The sequence below is a fragment of the Seriola lalandi genome, unplaced genomic scaffold (assembly GCF_002814215.2).
Source record: "Seriola lalandi dorsalis isolate HSWRI2012SDOR001 ecotype SW California unplaced genomic scaffold, Sedor1 jcf7180002054581, whole genome shotgun sequence".
NCBI classification, from domain to species: Eukaryota; Metazoa; Chordata; class Actinopteri; order Carangiformes; family Carangidae; genus Seriola; species Seriola lalandi.
In genome coordinates, this window is record NW_019525134.1 from 703,049 (window position 1) to 730,603 (window position 27,555).

The window sequence follows — 27,555 nt, forward strand, 5'->3', positions numbered from 1 at the left end:
GTGAGCTGATTTCTCATTTCACCAAAACCACAACACCCCATGAAGTTACTACACCATTCTATGCCCAGTACAATGAGCTACGTCTTTACAAGACACAACTGCAGCTCTGATTGCAGGCGAAACCTTGTAATTGGGCTCTGTAGGCTCAGCTTTGTATTTCTGTTCTTCCATTAAATTCACTTGTACTACAAGCAGAGTAAATTAGGAGGAGCCTGTATAAGACTTGGTGCTGGGATTGTGTAGGGTGGGGGTGGGGGAGGTCCCCTGTAATAGTGCCATCAAATTGTGTTAAAGTGAGTATAGAATTGACTACATACCATAATTTTTCTGTCCCTCTGGAAACCCGACCAGTTGGATTTACAGCTTACATGGTGGATTGCACATTGTGCTCCTTGTCTGCACATCTGCAGACAATCCTAATCCCTGTCTACCTGTCTCTCCAGATACAAATATTGACAGGCTGTCCCACACAGTGCACAGCACCAATTGCATCATCACCTAAAGCTATCCTCCCCAGAACTGTCCTGATCCGTGCTAGCATTAGCAGTTATCTCCACGGAGCTGTCATGTGTTCCAGAGATAACGCTGATGCAATAAAGTTGAATCTGAATCCATGAAAGAATCCATGCCAGACAAAGTTCAGGCTACGATTAAGACAAAATAGTTTCTTTCCCATCATTCTCACATGTATAGGAAGGTCGCGCAATATGAAATTCAAAGCTTGCTCTTTATAATGTGACGATGTGGGAGCATCTCTTAAATGTAACTGAAGCAGCTAAAACTAAAACATTAGTAAAACATATGGATTATTAATTGTATTTGAAAGATGCCATGGACTGTCTTCTGGGTCTAGTATCACATTGGATCAATAAAGCCAGAACAGTCCAGCCCAAATATTCCTTCACTGACCTTCTTAGCTCCTTTGTGAGCCAGATTTTTAAATCAATCCTCAGGTCTGATGATTTATAAAATCCCTGCATGGTTTGAATGGAAGCACAGGAAACATTATAGTATATCATTTCACACCAGAAAATATTTGCAGCTGGCTGTAAATGAGATATAAATTAAAAAAAAACCACATTCTCCAATCTAAACCTTGCAGGATAAATGCAAAGAGTGTGTCAGACTCACAGGCACTAGGGGGAGAAATCCAGTTCATTTTCATTTTCACATACACATTTTATTTTGCATCAAAGTATTGAAAAACGGCCCTACTGTATGTGGCTGTGGATTCCTGAGGGCAAACCAATCTGGCAGGTAAAGATTTGTCAAAGGGAGAGCCATTCCCAGAACAATGATCAGAACAGAACCATCCAAACAAGTGTAAAGACATTTCATCGTGAATCTCATTGGCAGGAAAAATTGGCTAATTGGCTACATTTGAAAACTTTTCCTCTTTAAATTTGGCAGTCTTTCATGTCTATAGATCTTTGTAAGATGATAGTGTTACTCCAGTGTGGTACATAACAACAAATCTAGTATAATTTCTTTGATGTTTAACATCAGATATAGTCGTCATTATATCTTGCATCTTATTTGTCTTCAGGTGAGTTCAGGACATTTTAATGCATCTGTCTCTGCTCCTCTAAGATAACACGTGTCCTGTGGCTTCCAACACCTCACTTTCATCTTGATATCTCCTTTTACTATCATATTGTCCTTTAATATTGCACTATCACCATGTCACTGTGTGTAATTGGAAAAGAAACAAATATATATATATTATTAACATACTCTTTTGGGGAATGGCAGAGAAGTGACACATACCTATTTAATGTCTTTGCTTTGGATATCACAACTGATGTGTTGCTTTGTTACCATAAAAATCTTCTGGTAATCATTTGCTAAGAATCATTGTTAGTATAACGCATAATACGACTCCCAGAAACAAGTATGAAACACAGTTAGTTATTTTGGCATATTATTTCCAAGTATATACCTGTGTTTTTTCCTTGTACAGTTGAGTGCAAAAGTTTGCATCCCCCTTAAACCCTGGGTGAAATATCAAGTCCAAGTCCAAATTCTTTTCAAATACCAAGCTCAAAAGTTTACATCCCCTTTGATAAATCCTCTAGGTAATTCATTTTAATATCTAAAATCATGTGTCTGGTCTTTAAAAAACATTGTCCCCACTTAATTCTTGATGAGTGGCAACAAGTGTGTTCAATTAGGCTTGTGTTTTATATTTGCAAGTGGGTGGATGTCCAATAGGAAACAGCTGCAGTCTGAAGACCTCAAAATGAAACTGGTATACTTTCATATTTGAAAGCGTTTTTCAGATACCAGTACCAACTGTGAACACCATAATCCAGAAATGGAAGAAACGTGGACACACGACCAAGGAGTGCAAGACCAAGAACAATACGTGATATCAGTTGTGGAACAGGATTATGTGGTCTGAGGAGACCAGAGTCGAACTATTTGGTCATAACTTGAACTTGGGTAGGTGTGGCGAAAAAAACAAAACAGCTGTATGGGTAACTGGGTGTATGGCTGCATGAAGCACTGGAGCTCTGCATAAAGTGGAAGGAAGAATGAATGCAGGCCAATATAAACAGATTTTAAAGCGAAGCCTCCTCCCATCAGTCAAAAAGCTAAAAATGAAGAGATGATCCGAAGCACGGAGCAAAGTCGACCCAGGAATGGTTTAAGAAGATTAAGGTGAGAGTTTTGCCGCGGCCTTCCCAGTGTCCAGACTTGAATATAATAGAACACCTATGGATTTGAAGAAGGCCGTACATGGCAGCAACCAAGCAATCTGCTAGACTTGGAACAGATATGCCATGATGGCTGGAATTAAACACCTGAGAGGACACAGGAGCTGCTCAGACAGGATCCAGAGAGGTTGGAGGAGGTTGTAAAGGCAGAGGGAGGACATACAAAGTGTTGGAGAACATTTCATAAAGGGGGATGCAAAGCTTTTGGACTGATATCATTTTCATTATTTCACTTTCACATTCTTCTTTACACTCTTTGAACATTTTTGTTATTTTTGAGGATGAAGGAATATTTGTGCCGACTGAACATGCGTTACATATGGTGTTGATGAAAACAAATTTCTTTGTTTAACTCTTTTTGTCTTTTCAAAGTAAGGCGATGCAAAGGTTTGCCCTCAACTGTACCTCTCCATATATGAGTATTTCTCAAAACAATTACAGCACAGCCAAGTATATATCTTCTGTTTAGGTTCTGTTTAACATAGACATCCCTCTTTGCCATTATGATTCTTCTCCTCAGCTCAGCTGACAATGGGTTTGTGCTTATTTTCACCAAAACGCTCTGTGCAAAGTACAACGATACAGTAGCTTCATCAAAATAAGCTAACAGTTTGAGCATTAATGAAAAATGATTCACAGTAATAAAACACAAAGAGACGACATTAGGTTTGGCTTGCATAGCAAAGCAAAATAAAGAGAAAAACATTAAAAAATATATTTACAAATTATGCAAGTCCTTTTTCATTTTAGTCATTCTGTGATTTTCTTCTTCATCACCACTGTGTGAACTGTTGTACACCATGTGACAGAAAATAGAAGCGGACATTTAACATACTGTTTACTCTTTTAGAGAAGAGGGGATGAAAAAAAAAACAATGTGAGACTGGTGTCTGTGTCTGTACATGACATTTACAGCTCTGCATTTTATTTCGTACTCTGTGTCTTTGTCTTCATTCTGTCTCCTCTCCATCTTCCCAACATCATTCTGTGTCACTCGCAGAGAGAAAATCTCATAGCGCTTATAAACAAGGTGTCCTGGGACAGGCAGCAACTGCAGGGAACGATGCTTCACAAAGACTCTGAAAGACAGGAACACAGCAAGAGCAACAATGTAAAGTCTGGATGACACTGAATACTTCACTCTCTGCATCTTCATTTTACTCTGCCAGGATGTGTCTTAGCCGGGACTCAAGCTAGAAACTGATGAGATACAAGAAGATAATATGGATAAAAACTTTATCAAATCCATACATCGAAACTGGGACAGTAGTGTAGCTGCTTTGTATTTCCTGTTTTTTAGTTGTGATTGTCTTTCCGCCGTTAATTAAAGGAAAATTCTGGTGTGTCTCCGGGTAGTTAGGGAGCTCCAAGCAGTTAGCAATGGTGACCGTTCCAGGCGAAGGTGTTTACTTTTGGTCGGACTCAGGAACCAACTTTTGAAACGATTCATCTTCTCATATCGTCATATTGTATCATATTGTATCATATGGTAAAGTGGCATGAAGCTCATGCACAGGCCTGGCTGATAATATGACAGTGATATGTACCAACGATAGACACTTCATCCAAACCAATAAGAAGACAGCTCAATAGAAAGTCCGATAGCATCATAGTTGCATGAACAAATTCCCGAGCTCACTCCCTCCCTGGCTCATAAACAGCCAATCATGTCGCTAATAATGATAATGGGTCGTGCTACAAGTGACAAACAGCCAGTCGTTTACCAGGTGAGTTGTTCAGTTGCAGAGACAACAGACGACGCTTTATCACCATGTCATCAGTCACGACCAACATCAACACCACGATGGAGAGACCCTACGCTAACCTGACGCATGCAGTGGTTTTCTACTTTTCTACTGCTCTTATTAAAAATAGGCAATTTAAAACGCTTAATAATAACTGATATCAAATAATATGAGAATTTATATTGTGATAAATGTTTGGCCAGATCACCCAGTCAACGTTTCCCCCCAAATCTAAAATTAAGACTGAAATTTATCTGTAACAGCAGCACAGTTCTCAAATTCTAACTTCCCTTCTAAAAGGAATAATGGAGCTTTCTTTTTTGATTGTCCTTTTCATTTTCATGCCCTGTCATTACAGTGCTTTTATCTTCAGATATGCACAAATAACTGTATTTTGGTCTCAACTCACTAAAAGAAACAAAACTGATTTGTCTGATCTTCTTTTTAAGTGACAGCCCCAAATGACACACAAGTGAAGTTCCACTCTGTATCCTGGTTTTGAATTGAATAAAAATGAGATCTTTATATGGTCTATAATTATAACTTCTGTGTTATATTTATATATATATACATATATCCAGTTTATATCAGAATAGAACTATAGAAAGGGTTAATAAAAATGTAAATAAGGTTTCAGTAAATCTGCACATTATTGCTCTCTGCAGATGCTTGCTTGCATCAGGTTGTATCCACTCTGACTAATGTGCACACGGATTCGTCCTCATGAGGATAGACACTCACAGTGTTCCCTCTTCTCTGTGCTGTTTGTGGGAGGATGCCCGTTGTGGGAGGGATCTGTGCCAGGTCTCTTGTGGGAACCCCTACTCAGGGTGGCCCTGTTGGATGTTGTTGTGCCGCTCCAGGAAGCCATATGCTGCCGCTCCAGCGTCGACACGGTCACCATGCACTCCTCAGAGGGGTCTGAGCCTGCAGCTGCCCACGAGCTGTGCATGCGGGAGCCCACGCTGTGCAGGGACTTCATGGCCGGTGTGTGGGCTGTTGAGTGGATGGTAGATAAGGGTATTTGGCAAAGGACACAAATGAGGCATCATGATATAGGCCCTTCTGGTTGGATTTACTCTAATTGAAGATTCTCTGACAAAGAATGGCTGAGAGTGTGAAAGACTTAACTTACTGTCTGTGTTGGTGTCTCTTCCCCTGGGCAGAGTCCCAACCTTATCCGTCTGAGGCTTGAGGCCAGTATGTGGTGCCCTCCTGTGGCCAAGGCTATGTGTGCCCTGTGCACCGTGGTCTGCCATGCCCGAGCTGTCGGAGCGACACTGCTGGGAGGTTTTACCTACGATGAGCAGCAGCGACAGAGAGTTAATGAAGATAAAGATTGCCTGGGCAAGCTTTTGGCTCACAGACAGTGGATGGAGCCAGACACTGAAGTGTGATGTGGATGTACAAAGCAATCAACCAGATGTGTCAGATGTAGAAATCAACAAAGATATGTTGTGTCAAACCTGTCATTAACATACTAAAGAAATAAAGACTACTGAATGCTTTAATCAGTCAGCTGTAAGAACCACTTTCTTGTAAGCAACTAGATCTTTAAAGTTCAAAACCTAGAAAAGAAGATAAATATTTTATTTGAATCAGACACCATCAACAGATGTATAAACAAACATGCCATTTAAATCAATAAGCCACAACTGCAACATGGCACCCCCTGTGGAAATGCTGCCACCACACTGGCTTTGTTCATGCTTTGATTCAGTGGACTGAAGCTATTTCCTCAATCTCCCTGAACGCATTTCTAATGCAGTGACTTACAACGTGTGACAGCTAAACACGAGGCGGTAAAATGTTTGCATTGCTAATGTTGGTAAATATTTTTAGTCACACTGACCTGCAGTGGGTTATTAAAAGTGTTGAAAACACATGCACAATGCACAAGTCAATCCCTTAACCTATCAAACAATGGCGTCTAAAAATGGTACAGTTATGTCCCTGTGGGAGAAACTTTGAAGTTATTCCTCTAAAGAAACGTTTTCAGACAGACCCTATTTATAAATGCATCAAATTTTAAATGTTAGACATGTGACTTTTAAGTACAGCCCTGCTAAAGTTGTTAAAAGATTATATGTTGTGGTTTTGATGTAACTTTGAAGAGAGTGTCTGAATATCCCTTTGAAAGAGAGTGAAAAAGGGCATCCTTGATTTACATTAGGATATCTGAATAATTTGAATTTGTAAGCCCATAAAACTGTTTTACTTGACGCCAACTATTATTTCTGTTTCAACTTTGAGTGTCAATCACTGTCCCTGTCGGCTCCATACACGTGTTCCTGCTCTGCTATGTAAAATGCTGAAGTACAAGCACTAGATTAGGGTGTGTGTGCGTGCTTGTATGTGTGTAATTGAATTGGCTATTGCATGCTTTGGTCTTTGTGCTATGCAGCGTGTCCATAGGTGATAGTTCAGCCAGCCAACAGACTGCACTGACTGTTTTCTGCCTCAGTGGCCCAAACCCTACTGGCAGACCAAATGTTGATATCGGGCAATTCTGCAAAACCCTACATTATGTTAAAATATGACGTTATTGAACTTTCATTGTCAATGTGAAAGATTGTGGTTAAACATTGTTTGGAAAACCAGACCCGTGTGCCTCTACTACCTTGACGTTTATAAAACAGATAGCCATGATCTTAAATGTAGTGTCACTTTAATATGAATTAATCAAATGCCATTGATTAAAAACTGGATAACATTTGTACGTTTTCTCTGCTGCTGAGCGTGGTTTCTTGCAGGGAGCAGGAGGTGGTGAATGTTGTTTGACAAGAGCTTCAGCCATCGTTGTGTGTGTAATACAGGAGGTTATAATACGTCCTCTGAGCAGCTACATCTTCAGGGCAGGCTGGAGGCTACAGCGAGGAGGGTCGGTTGTCGCTGGTTACCATGATGATAGAAACGAGGTAACATTGGTGTTGCTCTCCACCTCTGGAGACAGGTCTTGCCCAGAAAATCTGGCCCATAATTGGGCCAGATGCTTTTGTTTCTGGCCCAGTATACGCCCGGTTCCATGTCCTGAATCTGACCCATAAACAGCATGATTGTGAGATGCTACTTCCACATCTGGACCAACTCTGGTGCACACAGAAAATCTTGCGGCTGTAAGACAATACCAGAGGGTAACAGCTGGAATATGCTCAGATGTGGAAGTATATGGGCCAGACTTGGGCCGACGGGCAGATGTTGAGGTAGAAGTTTTATTTTGCTATCTGGGTGGTGAGTAAAAGAATGAAGTTTGATGCTGAACTCACAACTTTTCTTCTGGTAAGGAAACAGCTGTTAATGCTAATGTTAGCTATGTAGCGATAGCAAAACTTACAAATAGCTCCTTTAAATATTTACTCATTCTTCTGTCATCTATAACATTTTCATATTTTTATACCGTGCTAATACATGTGTTGTAATGTTGAAATTGTTGTTGGCATATATTCATACACCATATATTTATGCATGCCCATGTGTGATTAACATTATTATTCATCCGTCTGCAGCTGCACTGGCCAAAGTCTTCATGTGCAGAGGAAATGAGGAGATGATGAGGCCAGTTAGTTGTGAGTCTGCCTTCTTACTATCAATGACCTGCTGCTCTTCAGCAGAGATTTCAGTTAAATTAGTTTTATGTGTCAAACGTACCTGAGCTTTCAAGGTTATCCACGCTGTGACCAGGAGTGTATTCAAAGCCACACAAATTCTTTGACACCACAGCGTATCTTTCATCCTCCTCCTCATCCTCGTCATCTTCAGAAAGGAGAGTGGCTCCCAGATCAGAGCCCAGTGTGCTGGACATGAAGTCCATTGGAGGGATGGGGGTCTTGGTTACGTTTGGACTGCTCTTCATGTGCCTAATTAATTGTTTGGAAATACTGTATATTAATGACCAAAACATATTTAAAAAAAAAAAGAAATGGAGGTAAGATAATGAGCAAAAATACAGCAAAACAAGTTCCAGGACATAATCACGGCGTATTCAGAAAGGCAGAGATGCAATGTGCAGATATTATGAATGCCTGCAGTGGTTTGACTGATTACTTTCTCAGCATTGGTGTGTGTTATGCTAACACAATGGAGTTGTAATTGGACTGGATAAGGGATATCTGGATGGGCAGGGCTGTCACCAACATGCCTGTTATCTCCTCCACAGCTGTCCCCCACGATGGCTCACATCCCACCATAGAGGAGATGCATGCATAATTACCAACTCTATTTACTGATGTCAGAACAGCATGTTAGACTAAACCCAGTCATTACCCTCCAACACATGTCGCCACTGACTTGTCAAGTTTTCCAATGCTCCATCAAAGGTGTAATCAATGTAGAGCTTGTTTTTATCGGTCGCAAGAAACAGGTTCCAGCTGACACAAGTAAATACCAGAATTACAAGACCCTCGCACGTCGGCCATTGATATGCAAAACCCAAACTATCAACTGAATAAAATGAATAAAATTATAGGTATCTCTCCTTTTGTGTGAAGCAAACGTATTTGAACAAAATTGCGATGCACACACACAATTTAAAGCTTTCAAATCACACACACACACACAGGTTTGTTTTTTTTTTTTACCAGAAAATACATAAAATTATAGAATGAAGATGTTCTCGAGATGCAGTCAACTGAAGCTTTAAAAGATCCTTACCATGCCTGCTTGGCCACCTCATATTGGTAAGCTCTGGTCAGCTCATCCAAGTGGGCCTGCAGAATGGACTGCATTTCCTCGTGGTGGGCAGAGCTGAGAGAGGAGGATGAGGGCTGGCTGAAGGGAGCTGCTGCCGGAGAGGATGATCTTCCTCTCAGGGGAGGAGTGGGACCTCTCTCGTCCTCTACCTCATTGTCCAAATTCTGGTGGTGGTAGGTCTGGACAGACATGGGTGGTGCCCAGCTGTTGCTGTCATATCTGGCATGAGGACAAAATCCCAGACACAGGAAATATGTATAAGGATTTGATTCCAGAAAAAATACGATGACCACTAACAGTCGTCACAAATCAAACAAAGTACTTTCTTCCATTTGCAGGTAAGTGTGTAAAACAGCTTAATACAAAGCTGTTTTTGTTAGGGAAATACACAGCTAGAGGTCTATTTAAACACTGTGTGATCTGTGTGAAGCTCTTGTCTGAACTCTCTGATGAAACCACACACACTTGGCCACAGGTGCAGCATATTGTGACCTCTGTGTTTGCATGTGTTTCCTCTGTTTGTGTGTCGCGGGGCAGAGATTGATGAGATATGAATGTATCTTACCCTCCTCCGTGGTTTTCCTGGGGGTAACGGTCAAGGTCAACCTCTGTACCAGGGAGTGGGTGCATGGGTGGTGGAGGCAGGGGTATGTTAGCCCAACATGTCCCATTTGATTTAGAGGTCTTCGTTCCACCCTTCACCTTCTTTTTCTTCCCAACCTTTGCACCTGAGGGGAGGTGGAGAGGAGGTTTAGCCTTCTCTACACAACACTAAGAAATCACTGCGCACTCTACCCACAAATATTATTCCACACTGAGTTCTCACACGCTAACACACACACACACACACACACACACACACACACACACACATACTGCACTGACTTGAAAGCTATCTTATATCTTCCTCTGCTATCTGAACTTTTTCAAACCTGTCTCCCACCCACAGTTCATTATTTCTTCTTTTTTCTGTGCTGACAGCGCATTACGACATTTTCTAAATGTTCCACTTTAAGTTGCTTCCACACAGATTCCCCACTTGCTCTACGTTATCTCTGGAAAGCCTGACATTTAGATGAGCACACAGCCTATTGTGCGAAACCACAAAAGTACAGACAGAAAATGCCTCCGTGACTTTACTAAGTGTATATATGTTGCATAAATAACTGAGGGATTTTCCGCCACCACTAATCAAGTTAACCCAAAGAAAAGCGTCATGATTGTGTGACATTTCTGGGCTAGATAAGCTCCCAGGGTAGAATTGTGATGAAGACAGAAGAGTAATTAAGAACATTATCCTAAGGGTCCATTTTCAGTCATTATGTAAATATAATATGTAAATAAAATCCTTTCCATTTTGCTCTTTCCCTGGTTTAGTTTGCCAACTGCCTCATAGTCATTTCACTGAAAAAAAAAAAAACCTATTACCTGTCGTTTTACTGCAAAAATGTTGCTTTTACTGGGCATTCAAACACGACTGCAGTCCTCAGAGTCCCAACATACATACACAAGAGTGCAAACACTGCACAAAAAAAAACAAAACAACAATGGGCTCTGTCTTGCACATTTCTCATTACATATTCTCTTACCACTGCCAGGGCGTCTGTCAGTTAGCGAGTAGCCCAGGTTTGCTATTTCCTGCTGGGCTTGGAGAGAAGCCTTCCAGCGGGGATCTGGCCTGTCCACAGCCAGCTCGTGGAAACTGTTGGACTGGAGTATCTGAGTGGTGGCGTAGGGGGTGGGCTGAGTGCCTCGTGCTGGGCTGCTGTAGCCTGCTTTCCCCATGAAGTCAATACTGCTATAGATGGCACCATCAGACAGCATGGTGCCCGTCTTCTCCACCGCTGCCGACGGTAAAACATCTGAGACAAAGGAGGAGGGTGACAGAGCGAGGAGGGAAAGGGATCATGGAGAGATAAGTTGACATGAAGTTAACGATCTTTAAGGTCATTAACACTCCCTGCTGTTCTGGCACTCTGGATTAGTTAAATACAGGTCTCAAATGGACTTGATATGAATGAAAGTGATTATCTACAACCATAATTAGCATGCAACAAGCTGTGGGAGCCCAGTGGAGTGCTCACAAGAGGGACACTCAAACAGCGCTAACCTTCAGCTCTTCTGTCTTGCACACATGAAGCCTGCAGCTCACCATGATTCCAGTGAGCCTAGCGAACATGCAAACATGCAAATACACAATGCAAAACATATACTTGGACCATCAACCTCACACAACCTTGAAAAATGTACGATGGCAGAGCATGAGAAAGAATGACAGGCAAAAAATATATGCAAACACCATATTTTTAAGCCAAATATCAGGCCTGTCAAATCAAATTAGTAAAGTGTGGCCCTCAAAGGCGCTTTTAATTTGGGTGCATGTGTTTGTTTGTGTGTGCGTGCTTAAGTGTGATGTCCTGTCACTGTGCTTCTCAGAGGATGAACATCAAAACTGTCCGACCAGGCACTGCTAAAACTCTTTTCTCCTGTTGTTGTTTCTTACCTCCTCGGCCAAAGTTGTTGCCACCCTTCGGACTTCCTAAGTCTCTGTTAGCCGGGAGGCTCGTGGAGGGCCACGAATCAGCCAGCCAGGGGAGGCCTGGGTCACCTGTTTTCAACAGCCCCGGGCGGCTGTTGAGAGGATGTTTGTAGAGAGACAAAGAGACGAGAGCGGGAAGTGGTGACATAGTTAAATATCCAGCCTGCACCTTAACAGTATTGCTCATTTTCTTCCTGCTGCATCAACAACAAATTGATGTGAAAACTCATTCAGCATATTCTCGCCTGTGGAACAGCCCAATGCACAAGCAACAATAAACAACAGAGAGACATAAAATGGCAAGTCTATAAATCAGACTTCTGCCTCCCCTTAACTCCACCACCCCTAACTCTCCCTGGAGAGACAAGGCAGGCCTAAATACACACTAAATCCACTTTAGAGCCTTAGCACAACAGAAATTTACATTTTAAATTGAGAATCATGGGCAGCCTCTGGCAGATCAGCTACACTGGTGCACTGTCTCCATAGCAACAGAGACAGCAAAAGCCCATTAGGTGGTTTAGGAAAGCTACCGTGTCATTTTGTCTTAGTGAAATACAACAGTCATGAATACAGGATTTGACTTCAAGGTAGGAAAGTTGTGGGCAGCAATTCAGGGAGAAAAAGAACCACAGTTTACAACCACATTGTATCAGCTGCTATAAAAATGGCAAAACACTCACATGCCTCGTGCATCCGGTTTGCATATGTTTGCTTAATGTGCAGCCACACAGTGAATTTTCCACTGAGCCTGATTTGTCAAGTACCAGGGGAATTGTTCACAGCTGACTTGGTGATGGCTCAAAGGTGTTCAAACAATTATGTCAATAATTTCCCTTTTAAAATACACACGCACATACATACATTTACATCCACTTACTTAGAAACACATGCTAGGACCGGCACGATGACACATATGTGCATATTCAGTGTGGAGAAACACACTCATGCACGTAAAAAAGGGCAAGAAACTGTTTATTTTTAGTCCATAATTTGCAACATTTGTTCTTGCTCTGGGCTTATCTGCTTGCTAACGTGTGACAAAAAGGAAAGAGGGAACAGGGAGGAATAAAAATGAAGAAGAAGAAGAGGACCGCCATTCTTTCACTTTCTGCAAATCAAATGCTCTTTTTCTTATGGTTTCAATGCACTTTGATATTCAGTGGATGCAAAGGCAAGCTTCACTGTGGGCCTTTCGAGCAGGAGGGAGACTCTCATGGGCACCGAGCCGAGTCTCAAGGTCCAACGCTTTGTTTCTGCATCCGCACATACGACCCCTGATGGCGTAATGTATGCCAAGCTTTTTAAACAGCACATTCATCACCTCTCCCCTCCTCCCACGACCTCTCATTCTGCCAACCACCTCAAATGAACTGAGATAGAGCCAGTGAATAAAACCGCGGCCACCTGCATTAATTGGTAGCACTCACTTCAAAGGAGTGATTAATGATTTCATCAAGTGTACATCAGTGCAGATCATAGACTGATATGAGTAAGCAAGGGGAACACTGGAACATCTATGCAAATTCTATTCATCATGGAAGAACTCTTCATTTCAGGTATTACAATGGGCTGTTGTCGTTGAGAACGAAGGCAGGCTGAGCTCGGCACCGTGGCACTAAAATATCAGAGGGAAAGCTTTAGCTGTAGGGTTTCTTGGATTTTATAAGTTAATTTAAATTCTCACCTTCCATTTCTGATCAGGCCTCGGTCTCTTTGGAACGTAACTGGTAGAGAAAAGAGGGAGGACAGAGAAAACGAATGAAACTTCAATTATTTTGTCTAAAAATTGTGCACCACCACCATCACTTTGAATGACTGATACATTATTACTGTCAGACTGTGGGCAGATAATTACTGTGATATTTTAAAGCATAATGCACAATGTAAAGACTTACCTGCACGAGTAAAGGTGAAGGACTGAACTGCAATTCAAACAGACAGGGAAAGTGTTCTTATCAAAGGGTAGATAACGTGTCATGAATCACAAGTAAAAAGATGCATCCATATTCTCTTGATCAAAAACAAAAAATAAAAAAATAAAGCATGAAATCAGGTGTGAAAATATGGATGAAGTCCTTTCATTTCTGCTTTGTTTGCTCATCTATCAGCACTGAATGTCAGCACTGGTCAGGTCTTGATGGAACGTGGGGAGGTAATGCATCAAACCACTGCATTCCAGCATCTTTTGGAAATTACACTGAATGACCTGAGGGGTAAAGTTCATATGAAGGTGACACCGTTGACCCCTTTGCCCTGGGGCAACTTCATCTTCATCTTCTTCTTCATCATCATCATCATCATCATCATCATCATCATCATCATCATCATCATCATCGTCATCATCATCATCGTCATCATCATCATCGTCATCATCATTTTATAGCTTATATTTATTTCTTAGAAAAAGAGAAAGGACATTTCAATTTATGTAAAAATACAAATAATAATAATAATAATAATAATAATAATAATACATTTAAAAAAGGGTTTTTTTTTTACTAACATGGAATTGTGATGTTTTGGAATTAAACTCCTCAGTTTGTTTTGAGAGAAAGGATCAGAGAAGCAGCTCAATCATGTAAATCCCAGTTGAATTAGGAAATCACAGCTCTCTCTCCCCAAGTCTCCACCATGGAAGCTGCTGTACACATTATAATAATGGCACACAGCTATATGCTTGACTCATGGAGGGATAAAAGAATATTTCATACCTAAACCTAGAGACACCTCATGTTAATGTGCAAACAACACCAGCTATGGTCTGATAATGGAAGGGGATGTTAAATTACTTATCTCACATGAATGTATTAGGGTGTTGAGGTGCGGCGCTGATGGAACTCAGCACAGTTGATGCACATCAGTGCACAGAGAATTAAAGTAAATAGGGCCTATTTCCATCTGTGCCGAATATTTCCTTTGTTCTGCATTTTAGCCAGCTCAAATGGAGTGACATCTGTGATGACATCAGCTTTCACTGGAACCAGACCTACTGTGCTTTGAGATTCTGTGTTGATGAGGAACCATGTAAATTGATTTTTTACCTGCATAGTTGCTGAGTCCCTTCCTCTTTTTTCTCCTCCAGTAAAGCCAGGCACTGAAGCCCATGAGGACAATCCAGCAGGCCCCCCCCAAACCAGCAATGAAGGCCGGCTGCTTCACTACGTCTGAGATGCTATTGTTGCCCTCTGATCCCGTCATTACGTCCCTCAGTTCTGCACCTGGGGGCACCGCACAAACACACACATCACACACACAAACACACACACACACACACACACACACACACACACACACACACACACACACACACACACACAGGAAGGAAACAAATGAATGGTTTAATGTCAATTTAACTACATATGAAAGAACAAATGGTTGTATTACAGTACCCACTGTGTATAAAAATCATTTCATATAAAAATGATATAAAGACAAAACATCACTTTCACATTGTGGTCCTCAGCAGGGCAATAAGGCACGTCTCAAATATTACCAATAAATACATAAATACATATGAAGAGGACAATGTAAATGAAACTGACAAAAATAAAATATAATCAATAGTTTGTCTAATTGTGTGTATTGATATCATTATTAGTATTATTTCTTCTTGTTGATTCACAGCTGTGGGCTTTACAATAAAAACATAAAGCATGAAATGCTCTGTATCAAACATCAGGCCACATGGACCACAGGAACAGCCAAAAGATGAGACCATGAATAAATAAAAAACAACACACAGGGCAAGTGTGGTAAAAAAAAACAAAAAAAAACAGCATCAGTGCATCCAATATGTCGGCAGAGTTAATCAATTCAGCAGTGCACTTATCAACTTGAGCTGCAAGACACGAGATTGACAGAGCAGCTCTGACAGAGTTTGATTTTCTGTTGCGGCTACTGTGCTGTGAAATTAGATTCACAGTCTCCAGCAGGAAACTCCCCCCATCATTAAGCTTCAGTCCACATGCCTGTGTTTCCCTTTCTCTGTGTGTTAAGGGTGTTATTATCAGTCAAAAGTCATAGATGAAGAGCATCTGGCCTGGGCTCCCATATTGATTCTGGGCTTATACACTCCAGGCATCCTTTAGTTATTTGATAAGATGTGATAGGCTGATAAGCTCCTACAAAAACACTGCCTACTTTGTTAGCACCAGCTGCCCACATATTGAAGAGGATTATTGATATGGCTAACAGTACTTGGCACTGTGTTACCGGACTCAGCACTCAATGAACTGCTATTGATTTCTCAGTAGACGTCTGCGTCGTAAAGTGCAATCTTCTTTCTTCAAGTGCGATAAATTGATAAATCATTTTTCCAGACCCCCAATCTGTGATGGAGACCTAGGTCCCCATTATGAGGTCATTTCATTTGACTCCAAGTTCAGTGTGTGTGTGTGTGTGTGTGTGTGTGTGTGTGTGTGTGTGTGTGTGTGTGGATTACCCAACATGATGAGCTGGGGTTTGCTCTTGACCCCCACCCCTGCGCTGGTGCCCGCAGCCACCTCCACGCGGTACTGCACTCCAGTCTGCAGACCCCCGACAACCACTGAACGGATGGTTGCATCCACAGACTTATTGACATGAAACCGCGTTTCGTTGGCCAAACACCAGATCTGACAAAGACAGACATGCCAGACAGAATTCATTGGAAGGTGATGCAGTACATTACTAAAACATTCAGGTTGGTATAGTGTAACAGGCACAGAGTTTGATTCTACCTTGTACTCCTGGATGATGCCGTTCTGTTGGTCGGAGGGAGGAGGGTCCCATGACACACTGATGGACGTGCTGTTATGGCTCCCCACCGTCAACACTGTCACTTGCTGCGGAGGCGCACTGGGTGCTGATGGGTTACAGAAACACAGGATATACATAAGAAAAAATAAAAATAAAATGATTTAACAGATAAGGGTGTGCCAGGGTGTGTGTCAAAGAAGGATTTGTCTCACCCACTACCTCAATTCATATTCATACAGCCAACCATACAACAAGGTATTTTCTAAGCCAGCGTGGCAGAAGGCTACCAGAGCACTCCATCTCAATTTCGTTTCTTAATGGTAAGAGTTTTTTTGCACAACTGGGATTGAAAAAATGCAAAATGCTTCCATTATACTGAATTTAAGATAGCATTATACAACTGGCATCATACGTAAGACACACCAAGCATTTGAGGTCCAAATTGCACTTTACTAATTGCACAAATGATAAACATTCCAAGCAGAAAGTTTAGAAATGAGTGGAATTTTCCTCTGTCAAGAAAAAAATGGCTGTGCCCACTAACTAACATCACCTCCATAATGGATTACCACCATTGTAAATGCTTCTGAAGTAGCTGTATTCAATTTTGCATATTTTGTTGAGATGAAAATGGTCAGTCTCCTGTGATGTCCTGTAATGAGTGTTTAGAGATGGTCTGTCGACAGGAGTGTAGGGCTGGGCCCCATGGTGCCAAATTCAAACTCCCACTGGAATGGGTCATTTTTAAAAATGTACCAAACTGGCCTGATAACCTGCGCGGACAGATCAGAGATTTAAAGAGACTGCAGGCAGCAGGAGGCAAACACCGTATCTATGCAACTGAGCAAATCATCATCCCTCGCTGAATGGACTGCACAACCGCTCTGGGCACATAGTTTCTCATGATTCCCATTAAAACTATCATTATGCTCTGACTGAGTGGATGAAATAACCACTCTGAATCCAATTAAGGGGCTGCGAAATAATAATGTTATCTGCAGTGGATCCATGTAAGCAAGGCAATGGATGCCACAGGAATGCAGAAAAGCCAGAGCAGGTGGGCGATGAGGGTTGTCTTGCCACCTGGCTGGAGAGGAACAAGGATACTATGACTTAAATTCTCCAGATGGACTTGCTTCTGCCAATTGCTGGTGAGAAATGCAATAAACATGTGCACAGTGAGTCACAGAGGCAACAGCCATGTTCATAGAACATGTATTGGTGGATAGGATCTAATGAAGCCAGGCCACATTAGAAGTATAATAGAGAGTGTCTGTGCCAGTCCTGAGACTGACCTCTGCCAGTTTTCTGACATCTGGATAGCTCTCAACATCTGCCTCAGGTAACTCATAAAGCAATGGATTTTTTTTAAATTGGAAAAATGAAACAAATCCCCCCCAAATGATTTAACTTGTGCTTCAAAGAGGGGCTCTAAACAGATACAGCACATCAGTAAAACATTTGACAGCTTGGCAGTACAAAGGAATTAAATCAGCCATATGAGATTCAGTTTATTTTTATTACATTTAACAAATTGACTCAGCCTAGTTTGAGGGATCTATATTCAGCCATTTAGACTGTATTGACTTTCTGAAACAATTACCGTTAAACCAAGTCTCACAGATGTACTGTCACAATATGGGGATGATGCTAATATTTACAAAATGGAAATCAGTTAATTAAGGACAGGCCAGCTCAGTTTAAGACTAAAGAAAATATCCCATACTTATTTTACACTGCATTCATGCCATAGATACAGATAACCTTAACTCCATACTTCAAACAAACATTAACCAATATAAATGCAGGGAGAGTGTAGCAGAAGGAAGCCAACCTTTATAAATCATTTGCAGAGCCAATCAACACCTAGTTCTCTGGCTCATAATCATTAATTAAATCTACTGAGGGAAGAACAAGCAAACAAAAAGATCAGATAGAGCAAAACTTCAGCCGATTTGTTAATTGTTTGTTGATTATCTGTATTATCCAGATGTTGGACTCTTGCACAGAATGCAGAATAACAACCATGGCTTGAAGTAAAAAATGTTCAGTAGTGGAAATTGCACATCTGGACTGTCACCACAATCCATGAGCTTGGGCTAAAAGATTATATATATATAAACTATATATATATATATATCAATAAAAAATGTGACACATACAACATCATTTCATACTGGCAGTTAAAATCTCATATTAATTTGTGGTTATACTGCATATAAGTCATGTCAAACGCTGCTGTGCTCTATCCTGAACACTGCTAGCTGCTGCAAACTGGTCCAGCGAAAAAGACGTAAATGCACAGGACTCTCAATTACTCCTTCCTATACTTCCTGCTTCATATAATTCCCATATGCCAGAAGTAAGCATAGAATATCAGCATCAGCAGTTATCTTAATAAAATTATTAATAATAGAATAAGAGTGCAGCAGTTTGGGAGATTACAGAAATCTTGTTCTGTGACCAATGAAATGTGCAGTTTCAGTTTTTTTCACACTGTTGTTGTGACAAAGAGGACATTTAACTTAAAACTATATATGTGTCATTGCTTCATTGATGTCAGTGCAGTTTTCAAAGTGTCATTTCACTGGTGCTGTTTCAGCAAACTGATGGAGCTTGTCCAGTCAGTCAAAGGGTTACATTAGGAGGAGACGGAAAGCATTAAGTCTAGCTGTGCAATTTCCGTATGTATGAGGAGCTTTCCCTGAGGATGAGTAATGGCTACAATACCAGTAATGACTCAGGATAGCTTGTTCTTAATAATGTGACTAATACTGATATTACGACTGATGAACGCAGCAAATAGAGAGTCATTTAAAGAATGTCTGAGGGAGCATCTCAGTTTTTACTCACAGTTATGCAATTAAAGAAAAGACGCTTAAGCTGCCCAATGTCCTGATATACAGGGTATAGAAATGGTGAACATAACCTGTTATGCAAATGGTTGCATCAATTAAGCTAATTAATTCATGAATTAGCAAATATTTCTATGTCAACACACCTGTCCCCATATAACATGTGTACTGTAAAATAAACTAGTAGGATCAGTGACACACTGGAATGACCCCGCTTTGATCTAAGCTAATACTTTAGCACACAATAGCATTTCCTTTGATTTGCCATCAGCAGGGGTGGAAAGCACGAGCATCCTATGGATGGCAGTGATGGTGGTGACATCACAGAGCATGTTGCCTCTGGCAAACACTGGTCTCACAGAAAACTCATCGAAGGGTTGTGAGGATCATTAATCTTGATACACAGTTTTCCCCAGCATGCAGTGGGAACCGTCGGCTGCTCTGACCTCTGACACCCTCATGATGCCCTCTGCTAGGGTTTCACAAAGGCAGTGGCACATTCCCAATCTTCCTTTGATGGATAACGAATGTTTTTCTCATAATTCTGCAGAGCAGCATATTTTCAGACTCTAAAGTATTGGTAGATCAAGCCAGTTTTTTCATTTCCCATGATGCCTTGTCTCCAGGACCCCAAGTAACTAGAGCATGTGCCCCAGTCTGCAAAAACCTCCAGTGATCCTGTGTGGCCATTTTAATTGGACTCCAGTGTGGTGAGTGTCTCTTTCTCCACCAATTGCATCCCCTGTTCACAACCCTTCCTTATCATCTTACTGGGAGGAAGATGCAGCACTGTGATCCTCTCATCATTAGACACTGATGCTGTGAACAAAAGTTTTTCTTTTACATTAATGACAGTACAAGCCATGTTCCACAGTCCAAATGATGTAGCTCCTGAATGCAGTAGCATGAAGACCATCGTTGAGTTGTCAAGACAAGTTTATAACACGTCCTCAGAGCAACTGCGTCTTCAGGACAGACTGGAGGCTGCAGTGAGTCGCTATTGGAAAGTTATGAAACAGGCTGGGGCTAGCTGGTTAGCATGCTAACTTCAGTAGAAGAAAAGATGTGATAGAGATAAGACTGTTTCTTTCCACCTGTGGAGACAGCTGTTGGTGAGTAAAGGAATGAAGTTCGATGCTGAACTCGCAATGTTTCCTCTAGACTGGATTGTCTAATTGACTATTTCTAATTTCAAGAATGAACATTCGTGATTGATTTATTAGCCAGTACAGATGCAAAATCATAATTCAAACTCACAAGTATTTCTATGGATGAAATTATAACAGCTACTTAGCTAGCATGTCAACAATGATAAGGTATCGATGATGATGATAAGCAAAATCTATAAAGACCAAGTGGTTGAAAGCTCCAGACAACGCTAGTGAGTGAACTTAGGTTGGGATTGTTTTTGTTATGAAGTTTACCTTTGATGTTTATGAAACCATGGTCGCCATGGTGCTTTTTATTTAAAGGCTGTTAGCAGACTTTTTTATTCCATATTTGTTTAATTATTGGCAAACGGGACCATTAAAGGTACGCTGAATTAGCTGTAAGCACTTCCAGTTTGCAGTGAACCCATGGATGTACAGAGAACTATCACTGGAATATTTTGATATGGAAGAAGATTTAAAAACATGATGTTTTTTTGAGGCAATTCCTGGAGTTATAGGGAGCATCTTTTACTATGATTTTTAAGTAGATTTATGGACATTATATAATTGAAAAAAGTGAGTTATGTTGAATGTAGAAATATATGTATGTGTGTCTTAGTTTTTACAGAGTTATGACTCGTGTGAAATCAAATTATACTGCAATTTATTCAATTTTACAAATAACAGCTGCCACAAATGATGTGTCATTATGTTACATGATTTATGCCACAAACAATTAACCTTAGAAGAATCAGCAGCTGATCAATTGACGGGCACAATAGGAGGACACCAAGAAATGCTATCGCCAATAAAGCTCATTGGAGATTGAGACTGTGTCAGTGTGTGTGCGTGTGTGTGTGTGTGTGTGTGTGTATGTGTGTGTGTGTTAGTGAAGGTGGGTCATATCACAGAGGTGTGGTTGGTGTGTGACGGAGAGATGGCAGCAGGGGTCCACAGAGGAGCAAGGAGAGAGCTGAGCTTATGTCAAAGGAAACTGTTTTTGCCTCCCCCCTCCCCCCTCTGCCCACCAACCCACAGAGGCCTGGGCTTGTCACAGACCCCCACTGTGCTGTCTGGGAGACCTGTTTTCACACACTGGGGACGTGGCACTGCAGCAGTGTGCGTGTGTGGGTGGGTGTACTTGAAATGCCATTATCCATTACTATCTAGCCACGAAGCCATTACCAGCGGCAGCTAAATATAAAAGTAGGTAGAATCATTTACACAAGAGCGTCTGCTCATGCATAAGTAACTAAATCCTACATTTCTTGCGACACAAAGTCGCAGACAAATTGATTTTTGTCAGAACTGTGAATTTGTCACTTACCTTCCTCCATGGTGCGCGCTGTCATGGATTCACTGTCTGCACCCTGGAACTCGTTGAAGTATGGCCGCACTTTAATCTCATAGACGATGCCTTTCTTCAGACCAGAGAGAGTTATGTCCCTCTCTGAGGCAACCTTCAAGTCCTGTATCTGCCAAGGCCCTGGGGAGGGCAGTCCTGACGTTTGTCGGTAAAGAACACGGTAGCCTTGAATAAACTGGGATGGATTCTCCACCTGAGAGGAGAAGGAGAGAAAGAGGGATGAAGACATCATACATCTGTGTGTAAACTGCTTTGGAGCTGTGGATCAGCATTCAGTGTGTGCCCTCGGTCTGTGACAATGCACGCTTAGTTAATCATACAGTTTCATTAGCAGCAGAGAAGCTACACACCACATGAAGAGTGTTGGAGGGTATTCGCCAAAGCTGAACAATACCCCCAGGTCAGACACCTCCAGAACAGTCTAGACTCCAAATACTGGATCAAAATAGTCTGAATTTTTTCTCTTTTATTTATTTATCTCATTTTCATTTTTGCTACTGCATTTCAAGGGAAGAGTAAAATATGTAACAGATACGACTCATACTAATGGCTTGTTAACAGGGACAGAAGCAAGAAAAAGCTTTTACACGTGATATAAAGCAGCTGTTTATCATCAAAGCAGTCAAAACATATCAGGATGTAACTCTCTTCTTTCCCTCTCTCTCCCTCTCTCTCTCTCTCTCTCTTTCTCTCTCTCTCTTTCTTTAACAAAATGATTTGTGTATCTAAAAGCCTTATAAACAGAGGAAGTAGCTCCATCCACATATTTGTTCCTGTACGTTACTTGAAATAGAATTTACGGTTGAGACCATGAATCAAAATAAATGACCCTCCTCTGCGCTCACTGTCCTATTGTCTTAAAAGACGGCGGCACTGTTAATCAACCTGCAGTATATCTACTGCACACTTCCCTGCCATTCAGTGGCAACATCCCACCTGTCTTTTTATTATCAAACATAACATGTTTAATTTTGCACATGTATTAGCAATGTCATGCACATTCTTCAGTATGATGAAGTTGCTGAAAGACATGTAACAACAACCATGTCTGAGTTATAGCAACACTTTAAACGTACAGATTAGTGTCTTTGTTTTTTACTATAGTTATTAGACAGAAATATTCCAGAGGCCTATCCATTATCTCTCAAAACAGGAGGAATTTGTATTATTACCTTTTGACTGTCTTGTAGGAAACTCTCAGAAAAGCAAAGTCAGCAGTGCAAACAAGTGAACAGAGTCTGAGAGAAAGATGATGAGTGAATGAGCCAGGATTAGGTTTGAGTTTGATATCATGTCTAGAGTGAGGATAACGGCTCCAAATTGCCACCATCTCTGTTTTATTACCTGACATTTAGTGAGTGTCTGATTGTCAAATTAAAGTTTATTGAAATATAAAGTCCAACACAGAAACTCTGTGCTGTGTGTACCAGATAATAAGGTCATCTATGGTCCCATTCAGCTGGACCACAAATGCAGGTTTAACCTGTCACTGTGTCAGTCTAACAGCAGCATTCAGTCCATAGTTGTACTGACAAGTAGGAAATAGCAGACTGGCGTAAACCCATCCTAGGTGTGTCATTAACCTACAGCAGCTGGCAGCAGGGACGCCTTGCCAACAGACAGGAATAACATTTCCCAGATAAAGGGCTGATTGCAAACTGACTCCAGAAGTGACACATGTAGCATCTAATGGTGATGTATTTGTCCTGAATAGAAACATTAGTCTTGATTCCTGCATCACCTCAACCATTCTAAACTGATGGAGTACCAGCTGTTCAGTCTGAGTGTATAGCTGTCCCATCATGTGTGTGTGTGTGTGTGTGTGTCTGTGTGTCTGTGTGTCTGTGTGTCTGTGTGTGTGTGTGTGCCAACAAATCCAAAACACAGTAACTTCTGAAACAAGCTTAGACAAGATTTGTTTGTTTCAGATGGTGTGAGTACTCACAGTCCATGTGACCTGCACTGAAGTGGAGCTCAGGACCACAGGGTTGTGCATGCTGACCACCACATCCCCCAGCTCCTTCTGCACACGACGGTGGTCCACCCCCTGTGCTGTGGGACTAATGTCTGGCAGAGAGGAAGAACAGCACTTAGAGTGGACTAGTGATGCTTATCACTCAGTTTCCATTACAATACACCCTCATTACTGTACCTTGTGTCCGGACAGGCTCAGACATGGGGCTGGGGTCCCCGAGCCCCTGAGCATTGACGGCCCTGATGATGAAAAGGTAGACCGTATTGGGTCGTAGGTCCTTGACCGTGTACTCGGTGGTCTTCACGTGGTCTGCCACAGTCTGCCAGCTGTTACTCACTGACTGACTGTAGAAAGGATACATCTATTCAGTTGGGACCAGTCTTTTCATTAGTAGAGAAGAAACAGTTTATTGGGGGCAACACTGGTGGCCTGTGCTCCTAATGACTGGGAACAGCGCTGGGACCGGGAGAATCATTTTCTGCTTAAAGTGCGCTTTCATTTTCCAAATAATTAGCATGTAAATTTAAATACCGGAACATTCCTCATTCTAATTCATTTCTAAGAGTAACTGTAAGAGAAAATCCATCCAGAATATTCTGCTGGAACTGTCCTGGCGTGCTTCAGTGCACACAGAAACACCCACATCTGTTACTGCCATGAAAGTTTGGGGTCACTAAACGTAGCTCGAGGCCATAGGTCACAGACATACCCAAAGGCCTCAATGACATAGGAGGACACTGGGGAGCCCGCCTCTGGCCCCGGTTCCCATGACAACGAGATACTGCTCTTGGTAACATTAGTGACCTCTGGCTTGGAGGGCGGCCCTGGGAGGGCCGTAGCATTGTGCGACATGAAGTCTACGAGCTCAGTGGAGTCTGACAAAGGAAGAAACGCAAAGAGGCAAAATGAATACCTACAAAAGTAAAGGATATCAAAAAACAGTGTGTTCATTTTTCATATGGATTATTAGTATTGAAGCAGACCTCTGACATCCAAGAAGGCACTCCACGATGTTTCTCCACTGGAGCTGGTGGCTACACAGGTGTACAGCCCAGAATCAGACATCTACGGACGGAAGATTATGTCGTTATCATTTATGTTCAATAAACTCTCTGACAGTATGACAACTTTAATATACCTGATACAACTAGAAACCCAAGTGTGATCCCAGTTAAGTATTTGGACAGTTCCATTATTATTTTTGTCCTTCAGGCTCGGTGCTTCAGCACATTCAAATTGAAATAAAATAATGAATGCTACATCAAGCTTTAATTTGAGTAGGTTTACGTCAATATTGAGAGAAGTGTGTTTGAGATGTGACCCTTTTAACACATACTACCCAAGCTGCAAGGGTTCAATAGTAATTGGCCACTAAATGTTTCTTGGGCAGCTGTGTATTGTTGATTGAGAGTTAAGACTTGCCAATTAGACTGAGGTGGAGTTGTATGTCAATATGAGGAATAATGAGGTGACAGTGCAAGAGAGGAAGATAATAATGAGGCTAAAAAACCAATCTAACAGAGATATCAAAGGTAGTTGTTTTTCCCAAACAGACTTCATTCTACGAAAGCTAGAAATTTAAAACTAGAAAATCATTTGTGTGGTGAAGAAAAAGTCTTTTATAGTAATGCTATAGCTGTACATGTTTCCTTGTCAATGATTAAGAGAAGACTTCACCACCATAACATCAAAGGATTCACCAAGAGATGCAAACCCTCAAAAACAGAAAGGACACGCCACAGTTCACAAAAAACATCCAACAGGAAGCTGGAGCTACGGTCTATGGAGTGATGCAACAAAAATCAACCTCTGTCAAAATGATGGAAAGAGGAAAGTGTGGAGAAAAACAAGGATCGGCTCATGACCCAGAGCCACCACCTCATCTGTCAAACACAGTGCTGGTTCTGTTTTGGCTCTGGTTCTGGTATGACTGTCAATGGTTCAGGCGCGATGGCAGTTTATTGATTTTGTCACAGCTGACGGAAGCAGCAGCACGACTGCAGAGGTAAACAGCAGCATTCTGAGCTCAGATTCAGCCAAAAGCATCAAAACTCATTGCACCGCATTTCATCATTCAGCAGGACAACGATCATAAACATACGACCGGAGCAGCCAAGGAGGTTTTCATGGTGAAGAGGTGGAATATGTTTGTCTAAAGGCTTGAACATCCTCAAGCTGGATTCCACTTGCTGGAGATCAAACTGAAGGCAGAGAGACCCACAACAAGCAACAGCTCAAAGTGTGGACAGTGATGGTCTGGGAGGGGAGATACACAGTGTCTGGAATTCATTGACCATAAAATATCAAATATTCTGATTTAGTTTGACTTCATGTGTATCTGTTCAATAAGTTTTAACCCATAAACTTTGGACACAAGGTGTAAAAAGACTATATCTCCCTCTCAGTTCTTTCTACGGTGATGTAAAGCCTACTCAAAGCTGAGACTTGGTACTTTCTTTTAGCTTATGCAATATTATTAAGAACAGAATCTAAAGACCAAAAATTGTCAAAATCAAAGAGGTGATGTCTTTTCCATGAAACTGGCCTGTAGAGATTGTCTCTGCTCATCCCAATAACACCACTAATACAGCTTCCAGGCTATGCTCTTCTGCTGTGCTGTTTGACTGAATCCAACAGTCTTTGTAGCTCTGATCCCAGGTGGTTTCTACAAGCTCTTACGTCAGTCCGGGCTTTTGAAGGAGGTTCACAGCTAGTAGTACAGTAAAAATGCATTAACCTCCACTGGCCTGCATTTGGCTTGAGAACAGGCCCGAGAGTGGATGAGAGGAAACTCTAACACCAGCCAATGAAAAACAAAGAGCCCAGTAAGAGCTTACATTAATTTTCTTAATTGATTTCCTCCAATAATAGTCACCCCCCCCACCCCCCACCTCCCCATATTCCCAGAGCCATCAACATTATCCTCATCAGTGCTGACGCAGGAAAGAAGAGATATGACAATCTATTTCATATTGGCAGTACCTCAGGAGTCACTCACAAGTGTGCTGGCTCTCTAGAGAGAGGGTGACACAGAGAGAGCACTTTGACACTGTGACAGGACACTGTATATTGCAGTTCCTCCATTATATTACCCCCTTTAAACTCTGCTTACTGGTCCCTGTCCTTGAGTCCTTGACTCTAACTGCTGCCTCAGAGATTCCGACTAAATTGGAGCGTTTAATGACTTATAAAAGTCAATATTCACTATTCATCTTTTAAAAGCAACCTGACTGCACTTGTCCATTTGAATTACATTCAGCTGACATCAGTTGCCAGATGAGAGGATTTCTCTTTCGTCTTCTGCATGCAATAGAGTGATGTGATGTACTAACACAAAAAACTTAACCACTAGACATGTGTGTTTGTATCTATTCACTGAATATATGATACATGTGATTCCTTCTTTACACGCCGAGCTGTTTTCATTGACAGTGCAGTGAGGTGGGTGAACACACACACAGTTAGGAGTTATTGCCAATGGAGAAGAAAAAGGACTTGGCCTTGTTTACAACAGTATGATTATTTACATGCACATCTACAGGAGATTCAACTGATCTTCTATTTGGTTTAAAATGTTATTTAATAATTATTTGTTTTACAGATAGATAAACAGACAGATAGATAGATAGACAGATAGATAGATAGACAGATAGATAGACAGACAGACAGATAGATAGACAGATAGATAGACAGACAGACAGATAGATAGATAGATAGATAGATAGATAGATAGATAGATAGATAGATAGATAGATAGATAGATAGATAGATAGATAGA

The 27,555-nt window shown here is 41.4% G+C and overlaps 1 protein-coding gene across 1 annotated transcript in view; it reads right to left on the bottom strand.

Annotated features, from left to right (window-relative positions):
• Window positions 1-1,158: 1,158 nt before the first annotated feature.
• LOC111663946 (roundabout homolog 2-like) overlaps window positions 1,159-27,555 on the bottom strand; it is a 78,346-nt gene continuing 51,949 nt past the window's right edge. Inside the window, exons 10-27 of the mRNA XM_023418358.2 lie at window positions 24,761-24,842; window positions 24,487-24,652; window positions 23,955-24,121; window positions 23,748-23,869; window positions 21,764-21,995; window positions 16,412-16,536; window positions 16,135-16,306; window positions 14,735-14,911; window positions 13,589-13,615; window positions 13,378-13,417; window positions 11,655-11,782; window positions 10,741-11,013; window positions 9,717-9,879; window positions 9,113-9,370; window positions 8,111-8,319; window positions 5,598-5,759; window positions 5,204-5,458; window positions 1,159-3,796 (exon numbers count right to left, since the gene is read on the bottom strand). Coding sequence (XP_023274126.1) covers window positions 3,795-3,796; window positions 5,204-5,458; window positions 5,598-5,759; window positions 8,111-8,319; window positions 9,113-9,370; window positions 9,717-9,879; window positions 10,741-11,013; window positions 11,655-11,782; window positions 13,378-13,417; window positions 13,589-13,615; window positions 14,735-14,911; window positions 16,135-16,306; window positions 16,412-16,536; window positions 21,764-21,995; window positions 23,748-23,869; window positions 23,955-24,121; window positions 24,487-24,652; window positions 24,761-24,842 — 2,760 coding nt within the window. The 3' untranslated portion in view covers window positions 1,159-3,794. The remainder of the gene's footprint in view (window positions 3,797-5,203; window positions 5,459-5,597; window positions 5,760-8,110; window positions 8,320-9,112; window positions 9,371-9,716; window positions 9,880-10,740; window positions 11,014-11,654; window positions 11,783-13,377; window positions 13,418-13,588; window positions 13,616-14,734; window positions 14,912-16,134; window positions 16,307-16,411; window positions 16,537-21,763; window positions 21,996-23,747; window positions 23,870-23,954; window positions 24,122-24,486; window positions 24,653-24,760; window positions 24,843-27,555) is intronic.